This window comes from Glycine soja, chromosome 9 (assembly GCF_004193775.1).
Source record: "Glycine soja cultivar W05 chromosome 9, ASM419377v2, whole genome shotgun sequence".
Classification (NCBI taxonomy): domain Eukaryota; kingdom Viridiplantae; phylum Streptophyta; class Magnoliopsida; order Fabales; family Fabaceae; genus Glycine; species Glycine soja.
In genome coordinates, this window is record NC_041010.1 from 36397856 (window position 1) to 36408259 (window position 10404).

General features: G+C 34.1%; 1 protein-coding gene across 1 annotated transcript; it reads left to right on the forward strand.

Moving 5' to 3' along the window:
* The first annotated feature begins 4171 nt into the window (after positions 1-4171).
* Positions 4172-7248, forward strand: LOC114367107 (protein PLASTID MOVEMENT IMPAIRED 1-like). The gene has a single exon (XM_028324214.1). It carries the CDS (start codon positions 4496-4498, stop codon positions 7070-7072), a length of 2577 nt encoding a protein of 858 aa, XP_028180015.1. The 5' UTR covers positions 4172-4495; the 3' UTR covers positions 7073-7248.
* Positions 7249-10404: the final 3156 nt, after the last annotated feature.

Sequence of the window (10404 nt, forward strand, 5' to 3'; positions counted from 1 at the left end):
CCGACAGCGGTTTCTGTCATCGCCGGCAACACTGGACCATAAAAAGCTAAGGTTCACGGTGCTTACCTCGACGGTGGACGCGCTAACCTCCTCAACGATCGTTGCTCTTCGCGGAAGCTTCCTCGCAGCACCACCGCAAGCTACCTCGGCAACCTCCTCAACGAAGAAGAAGAAGAGGCACAAAGAAGACGCGCAAGCAATGGAGAAGACGTAGGAAGAAGAAGCAGGAAGAAGAAGAAGCAGGAAGGTGATCCGAAAGAAGAAGAAGCAGAAGCGCAAACGTGGGAGGGAGAGAGAGAGGTTTCATTTTTAAAAAAAAAAATTAGTGAGGAGCATTATGGCCTTTTCACAGCAATTGTTGGGTGCACCAGCAAAACTGCTGGGTGCACCTAGCAGCACTCCTAACTCGCAGGCTAAGGGTTGATCCACGAGCGGAATAACAAAAGACTATATAAACATAAAACATGTAGAAAACTTTAAAAATGATTGAAAAAAAGTTTAAGATTAGCGGAAAATATAGCAAATATGTGTGAATTATTCAAATATTTAAACCATAAGGGAGGATTTAGTGTAAGGGAAATTTTTAGATTCTCAGACATCTAAAGTTTGGAAAAACTTTTAGAATGTTATTTAGAAAGTTGGGAAACATTTTAGCTATATTTTCAATAAAATTATTTTGAAAGTTGGGAGAGGTGACAATCTAACTTTTAAAAAATTTTAAAAATTATTTTGATAAAAACATTATGTTGCTTTATTATTAGATCATTTAATATGGTAAATAATTAAAAATTTTGGTAAAAATATCACTTGTATGTTGGTGCATTGCCTTTGGTTCTATATATAGTGATACAGATGCAGCAAGTAGACACATGCATTTTTCAAATTGAAAAATGATACACATATACACACTTCGCATGGAAACATATAGAGAAAAATAAAGAAAAGATACGAGTATTGCGCAAACCTAAGAACATCGTTGTAGTTTAAAATTAGACACACACGTGGTCAAGTGCATGCACAGGAATTGATAAGGATGAGTTATTCGGATTTAGTTGATAAAGCTAACTCAGCTAGAAAGTATTGAAAGGCTAGAATTTTTATTAAGGTATTTTATAAAAAAATATTTTAAATTAAGGGTATATATTTCTATTTTATTATTTTGTATAGTTTTTATTTTAAAAATAGAAATAAACTGAATTCATTATATGACTTTAAATTATAGAAATATATTTAGCATTTTTTAGGTACAATAGTACACAGGACCTAGAAATTAATTTACTATTTTTATTTTGCGTTTTACCAACTTATTTAATTAGGCTTACCTTTACGAGTTGCCTGTCACAAGGAGGGTAGCACAACTTATTTTATAATAATTACACAGAGTTATAAAGTAGAGAAATATTAGTACAGCCATTTTAATACTATAGGGAGGAATATTTTACTTCTTGCGTGGAACGCAACCTTGTTTTTTTTATTTCATCCCAAAAAGAAAGAGCAAATGACAACCATATACTTAATGAGCGCAAAAAGCAAATGAATATATGATGAATGGGCAAAATTAAACATCTTGATTTGCAAGTGGAACAAATAGTTCTAATGCTTAAGTACATGTTTTTGCCCGGATCTTTGTATGGTTGTTCAAAATAATGGGGAGGCAAGTAATTGTTTGGTCACAAATCACAACATTATGAAAAATCATTGCACAACTTGGATAGCTCATTGTCATGGAAAAACTTCATATAGATTACACCAATCAAAGATTGTATTCCACTTGGTGATATATTAAATGTTTCAGCATTGGCATCAACTGCATGTGTTCCTCAGCATTCCATAAATCACATTTTCTTTATTAGTCCCATAAATCACATAAGTATATATGTAATACTATCAAATATGCATAATTATAATAGTTGATATAGTGCTAATAGGAGTGTGCTTTCACATGATGTTGAATAACTTCATTCTGACTCTGAGCAACTCATCATAATTCATAATGCATGTACTAGTACTGTGTTAAAAATTTTCGTGTAATGGTGGCACTAGCTCGTTTTGCCAGAAATTTCAGTTTCCAATTCTAAATTGCAATTCTGTGTCAATATAGTTAAGAATAATTAACCACATTTCCTAGGAAAACAAAGATGGAGAAAACAATTAAATTGTTGGATAGGATAACTAGCATGTTGAGTTCATGAAGTAGTACAATCATGAATGACAAACTACTTTTAAATGATGAAACAAAAGGGAGTGTACGCATAAGCTTCCTTAGGCATCAATTTGCCAGAGCTAAATTACTTTAGAAAAAGCTAGTCTTTGTTAAAACAAATAGAGGGAGGTTCAACTTGTTTTAATTGATTCTAAATTAATAACACAAAATAAAAAAATTAATGCAAATTTTTTGTGAAGGACTGAAGATGAATAAGAAATAGAATCATGGCTAAAAACAATATAGACATGGCAAAAACCAAGCATTGATCAGGTCTGCCAAAAAATAATAAGCAAGAAAAAATTAAGATGAAAATAAAATAATTGATCTCCTTGATCACAAGGGATTTTCTTCCCTACCAAAGGTTTTGGGAAATTCAATGTTTAGCTTCTCAATGATATAAGAAGTGCATCAAGAACCTTTTTCATCTTCTTTGACTTCTACTAGAAATTTTTACACTTGCGGGTGATTGGTGGGGCTATTTTCCTTCCTCTTTTCCCTTCAACGTTTGTGAACGTCATTTTCTAATGTGTCTAAAGAAAAAAAAAGAAATAATGTTTCGTGTGTACGTCTACTCTTGTACACGTATGCCCTTGATGAACTTGGAAGAGTTTCTCTTCCAACATTTACATGGTTGCAGCTTAGCCAAGCAATTATTACATCAATTTAATCCTTTGTGACCACTCTAGCTAGACTGAATTCTTGACTATTCTACTTTTCACATTGATCTTTGAGTCCACACCAATAGAAAATTTTCATATTACAAAAGGTTATCACAGTGATCAATTACCCCTTGCATCTGACTAGCTAGGGAAGCCAGCATTAAATTTTCTGGGACCACTTTGCCTATTAATTTTCAGATTGGTCTTGGTCAGCAACCAAGGCAATGGGATGGTATCGTTCATGTTTCGTTCACCTCAAATATACTTCATCAGATTTTCTTGGTTCAGAAAGGTCCAACAACTTCACTAGCTTTCATCATCCATCATATATAATAGCATAGTCCTTCGACCTCAAGTTAATTAACCTACCTTCCAAGCATGAGATATTCCTAACATTAATAACACTTGGTTCTGGACCCCATCCAAGGCTTTCACTATTTACACTCTTCTTATTTGTTAAATACACTCACTTTTTCTATGTTCTATGTAAAATTACTTAAATAACTTTGATTTCCCCCTACATTGCTCTGCGGTGTTAGTAGATTCATTGCATGTCACCAATGGAGGCATACTTTAATATAGGATCTTATTGACCAATATCCTTAAATAAAATTTAATGTGAAAATTATGAAAGAATATAAAAAAAATCATAAACAATATAATTTTTACGTATTTTAATAAAAAATCATGAAAGAGTATTGGTTAGCATTTATCTTTAATATAAAATGGTAAAAATAGGAATCGAAGATTTGCACTAACATAAAATTATGAGAAAATATTACACTTGTTTGATATAGGCCAAACTCGGAGTATTTTTGAAGTATCATATGTGAGAAAGTTCAAAAGACAAGGACATGGATGATAAAAAAGTAATAAGTCCCTAGAGGCAGTAGTACCTGATGCAGGATCTTCATGGACTGTCATGATCGTCACAGACAATCAAACTATAGACAACATTTGAGTAAATTATAAGCCACAATCATTAATATGTTAGAGGAAAATAATTGACATCACCCATAAGAGGTTAAAATTCTATGCACCACGTGTCTAAACAGTCCCACAAGGGGTTACATTATTTTTCTTCAGAAATTTTTAGAAAGTAATGATCATATTAAGAACAGAACTAAGGACTTCCAAGAAAAAATAAATGCCCAACAAACTATAATTAAATAAAAAATACCTATGAAGTGTTTGCACGTGTGACTTTCCTGATAAATAACTACAAAATTTGCATATTTGGACATTGCCGTATCAACTAAAATACCCCTCAACATATTCTGGTGCTGTGTAACCATAGGGAAAACCAAGATTAAATTCACTGGGACCTTTTGTCTATTACTTTTCAAACTTGTCTTGGTCACCAAGGCAATGCAATGCCAATCCCATCGTTCATGTTTTATCCACCACAAATACACTTCATCAGATTCTTGGTTCAGAAAGGTCCAACACCTTCACTGTTTTCATCATTCATTAAATGCATAGTCCTTCCTCCCAAGTTAACTATCCAACCTTCCAAGCGTGTGATAACCACCTTATCTTCTTCCTCGTCCGAAAACTGATCTCTTTCTTTGTGACATAAATCATCAGCAATTATTTTTTGGTAGCAACAACTTCTGTTCTTCATTCACTAATGATGGCAGCAGATGACTCCTCTACCAAGAGAAACTCAAATGTTCAGCTCCTTGAGAAACTAGAGGCCCTTAGTGAAACTCTTAACCAATATTCACAAATCTCAAACACATCTAGAAGAACAGCTTCATTAGCTATACCAAGAGCCTCACCTCCTTTTGTCTCATCTGCTGAAGATCATGACAATGACACTGCTAAAGTTAACAACAACAAGCAAAGCAACAAAACTCGGTCTCGCCGCATGTCCTTGTCTCCATGGAGATCAAGGCCAAAGCCTGAAGATGCCAAGGCACCTCTCACTCAGCCAGATACCAAAAAGTTCGATGACACAGAAAATTCAGGTGACAAGAAAGGGATTTGGAGCTGGAAGCCTATGAGGATTCTTTCTCATATTGGAATGAATAAACTAAGCTGTTTGTTTTCTGTCGAAGTGGTCACTGCTCAAGGCCTTCCTTCATCCATGAATGGACTAAGGCTTTCTGTTTGTGTTAGAAAGAAAGAGACCAAAGATGGGAGTGTTCAGACAATGCCATCAAGGGTTGATCAAGGTGGTGCAGATTTTGAAGAGACCCTTTTCGTAAGGTGCCATGTTTACTGCAACCATGGTAGTGGAAAGCAGCTTAAGTTTGAGCCAAGACCATTTTGGATATACCTTGTTGCAGTTGATGCCAAAGAGCTTAGCTTCGGAAGAAACAGTGTTGACTTGAGCCAGTTGATTCAAGAATCCGTTGAGAAAAGCCAGCAAGGCTTGCGTGTGAGGCAGTGGGACAGAAGCTTTGGCTTGTCAGGGAAGGCAAAAGGAGGAGAACTTGTTCTGAAACTTGGCTTCCAAATCATGGAGAAAGAAGGAGGAGTTCAGATATACAACCAGGATGAGAACATGAAGTCCAAAAGGTTCAGAAATCTCACATCTTCATTTGCTCGCAAACAATCCAAGTCATCATTCAGCTTGCCAAGTCCTAGAATAACAAGCAGAAGTGATGCATGGACTCCTTCACAGAGAAGGTTGGCAGAAGATATTCAATGTATAGATGATTTGAATCTTGATGATTATCCACACCTAGTTCATGATGCCCCTCCCTCTATCCAGAAACATGGTGGTAGCAAAGAGAAGCTGGAGGATTTTGATATCCCAGATTTTGAGGTTGTTGATAAAGGGGTTGAAGTTCAAGAGAAGAAAGAATATGATGGAGAAGAATCTGAGAAATCCATAGAAGTGAAGTCAGCTACAAGTGAGGTTGTCAAGGAAATACTGCATGATCAACTGCGCCTTACTAGATTAACTGAGCTTGATTCAATTGCCAAGCAGATAAAGGCTCTTGAGTCCATAATGAGAGAAGATAACAAGAAGTTCACAAAAAGTGAGGAAGCTGATTCACCAAGATTGGATTCTGATGAAGAAAATGTGACAAGGGAGTTTCTTCACATGCTTGAGGATCAAAAGGCCAGAGGTTTCAAAATCAACCAATCTAAAATCCCCTCATTACAAATGGCAGAATCTGAAGTGTATCTCTCGGATCTTGGCAAGGGCTTGGGGTGTGTGGTTCAAACAAAGGATGGAGGCTACTTGACATCGTTGAATCCTTTAGATAATGCTGTGGCTAGAAATGACACTCCAAAGCTAGCAATGCAGATGTCAAAGCCTTATGTGTTGGCATCAAATCAGTTCCCAAATGGGTTAGAGTTGTTTCAGAAATTGGCTGGCATTGGCCTTGATGAACTCAGCTCTCAAGTTTTCTCCATGATGCCCCTAGATGAACTTATAGGTAAAACTGCTGAACAGATTGCTTTTGAAGGCATTGCTTCTGCCATCATACAAGGAAGAAACAAAGAAGGAGCTAGTTCGAGTGCTGCACGTATAGTTTCTGCCCTCAAAGGAATGGCCAATGCAATGAGTTCAGGAAGACAAGAACGGATTTCAACAGGACTTTGGAATGTGGATGAAACCCCACTTACAGCAGAGAAAATTCTAGCCTTCACAATGCAGAAGATTGAATTCATGGCAGTTGAAGGGTTGAAAATCCAAGTTGACATGGCAGAGGAAGAAGCTCCTTTTGATGTTTCTCCACTCAACACTGAGGAAGGGAACAAAGAGAATGAACTATTAGCTTCTGCTGTTTCACTTGAGGATTGGATCAGAGACCAAAGCTACAGTGATACATCAAACATCACACTCATGTTTGTTGTTCAACTGAGGGATCCAATAAGGAGATTTGAAGCAGTTGGAGGTCCTGTGGTGGTTCTCATTCATGCAACAAGTGAAGAAGACACAAAGGGGAGTGAATGTGATCACTACCAAGATGATGAGGAGGAGAAAATGTTCAAGGTAACAAGCATGCATATGGGAGGTTTGAAAGTGAGGAGTGTTACAAAGAATGCATGGGACAGTGAGAAGCAAAGGCTAACTGCAATGCAATGGTTGATTGAATATGGATTGGGAAAACTTAAGGCAGGGAAGAAAGGCAAGCATGCATTGGTAAAAGGGCCAGATTTTCTGTGGAGCATTTCATCAAGAATCATGGCTGACATGTGGCTCAAAACCATGAGAAATCCAGATGTCAAACTTGTGAAGGAATAATATATATATATATATATATATATATACACACACACTAGATTTTAGTTTTAGCAAGTTTGCATTCATGTCTCGTGTAGGGGCTCCATAAAAAATTTAATAGAATATTCAAGACTCAAGAGGGCTTGTTAGAGCTTGAGTGAGGTTTATGTATACAATAATTATGCCAATTATCATTACTCGTCGGGTCATAGTTAGTTGCTTTTTGTAGAAGTAATAAAAACCTGTAGCTTAATAAACCTGGTATCTCTCATCTCCTCTTTCTCTCTCAAGTGGTAGAAAACATCTCATTTTTCTCTCTCAAGTGATAGAAAATTTAAGATTATCCAAAAAATATTTTTCTTTCCAAAAATTGGTGTATATAACATTTTTTTATGTTGAAAAATGTTTTTTTTTAAATAACTTTAAGTTGTCTATAATTTTAAGAGAAAAAATAAATGATTAATTTGATTGATGATGTAATACGATGAAGGAGAAAAAAGTTATTAAATAGGTTTTTAATTTTCTTTTATTACTTTCGTAAATTGCTAGCATCCACTCAATGATAGCTACATTTTGTCTCTTCTCTCTCCACCACTGGTTACGTGAGAAAAATGTTGTGCATATAGTATTACAAACAATTCCATTCTCACTTTTATATATATATATATGAAATTTGTAACTTATGATTATTCCTCACAGTTGTTTTTGTACTCTCTTATCGTCTAAAAGATATAAAAGTTAATTTTTTTCTACATTCAAACGAAATTAACTATCTTAAAATTACTTTTCAACAACATACTCAAACAAAAAGTGGAGGCCATATATGAACAATTTCGGAAGAAAGTGTAGCAGATTCCAGCAGTTATAAAAAATGCTCCAAACTGATTTGGCGTGCAAGCTCAGATAGTTTACCGGTCAAAGCAAAGTTGGAAAAAAAGAAAAGTGATAGATCGACATGCCCACTTTCTATGACCACCGAGCATGCATTGATTAACAACTCCGCAATACAAAAAAGTGGTTTCAGGCATTTACTGGAAGCAGTAATCTGGCACATAACTTTTTTTTAGTCATACTTATGATTTCTGTTCTTGAGATGCTTCGAAAGAGACTTCTTAGTACATCTTTAATACTAAATCTCAATTTGAGATTTTAACTATTTTTTGGTAAATTTAATAGTGTTATAACACTCTCAAAATCTCCTAAATTTTTTTATTCTAATAATAAATTTTATTTTAAAATTTTAAACATTATTTTAGGTCTCAAAGGATTCATCTTTTAATATTTATTTGTAATTTATTTTAAAATAATTAAAAAAAATAATTATATATTTTTTAATTTCAAAAAAATTAATTCAAAAATACAATTTATTAATAATTAAAATATTTATTTATCAATATAATTTAAACTTACGATAATACATAAAATTGATCAAAAAAATATAAACATCGACATTGAACAACAACAAAAATACAAAGGATTAATTTTTAACGACTAATTTCCGTAATAGCTAGTTTTTAATTATAACGACTTACAAGTTACGCATTAAAAAATAACTTATGTAATTAAAAATAAACTTCATCATTCATTTAATTGAAAGTGCGTCACAAGATAATCATCACTAATAACTTAACACATAAAAAATAAACTACTAAACTAATAAACTTAAACATACAACTAATTAACGATAACTTAAGACATAAACACTAACTACTAAACTTCTTTAAAATATATTTATAAGTCATTTCATGTTTGTTGCGTTGATCTTTAATCATGTTAGATGTGTCCTTCATAAGAATATCGTACATCTTCATGATGTTATCGGACTTCATTGCCTCTGTTATTTGTTTTTGGACAACATTTCTTTCCTTCATTTCTTTTTCAATGCCAAACAAGTTCAACACCGGTGTAGAAGAAGATGTTCATTTCCCTTTGACCTTCCTTTTGGTCGTCTTTTGTCCCATTAGGCGAGCCAATGGTGTAGGAGTGTCACTTTCGAAAACTTCAATTAGTGTCTTCGAATTAAACGATGATGAGTAATTTCAATTTTCATTCAGCATTATTCTTTTTGAAGGAACTTCTTTGTATTGTTCTAACCATCTATGCTGATCTTTTAACAGCCACCATGTATGCTAAGTCGTCCTTCCAAATAGCATATACATTAATTATCACATCATTCTCTGTGTAACTGTTTTTCTTCAAAGCAACAACTTGCTTGTAACAACCATTGAACTTTTGAACAACATAGTGAATTTTTGGCCATCGAGATTTCAATTGATTGTTGGATCTTTCACTTAGATTGCCACGATATGCGTTGTAATTTTTTATGATCCTTTTCCAAAAAGTCTCAAATTTTTTAGTAGGACAAACACTTAACATCTTCCTTGTTTGGCCGACACATCTTGTAAAGCCTTTTTCAGAATATGTATTTCATTTTGTTGTTTTTAAGAATTATTAAAAAAATGATTTGTTACAAATAAAGTGTTGACTGTCATTCACTTATGTTTATTAACCGTGTAGGGTAAACATGGAGCTGAGGGATCGACGAAACTTGTAGATAGGTTGGATCCTGATGTTGATCACCTGATGACATTAACCATCCAACTTTTCCTCAAGCTGTTGCAGGTGTCGTGGGATGCTACCGTGTTTGGGGTGTATAATGATAACTTCCCCTTGTACATAAAGCATGAAGATCTTTCTGAAATAGCACATGGTAGTCAATGTTTCAGCATCTTTGTTATACAATTATGGATTTTGTAAGTCACTTTACATTATTGTATATTAGCTAACGGATTTTTTTTTATATTCATACATAATTTACTTTATTTTAACAACAATAGACATATGACTGAGACAAGTATGCAAGCAGGGAATGCCTTTGTGTATGGATTCATCGAGCCATAATCGATATAGAAATTCGGACAATTACAATTTGAATCAGAAGATTATATTAAGAAATGGATGCAGAATTCATAGAGAGATGCCTACCTAGGAGCCTACTTGAATGAGTAAGTTAAATTGAACAAATTAATTTAAATAATATACGCACTATAATAACTTAATGTTCTCCAATGCAGTGCACATTGGCAAATAGTCATTATATGTCCTAAGGACAATGTTATCATCTGATTTTGTTCTTTGCACAGTAGGCTTGACAACTACTTGAAAGAAATTATTAATATGTCAATTCTATTTTGTAATACATATACTTTATTATTAGTATTCGACATTAATATTTTAATTGTACAACACGCATACATGTTTCTCTTAATCAGTACTTTGAAGGGATTCAACGATATTCAAGGAAGTGAATTTAAGGTTGCTGCTAGATGGATTGTAGTTAATTAAAGTAAGTC

Excerpts from the sequence above, each read along its gene's own strand:
- LOC114367107 (XM_028324214.1), top strand. The coding sequence starts at position 4,496 with ATGATGGCAGCAGATGACTCCTCTACCAAGAGAAACTCAAATGTTCAG.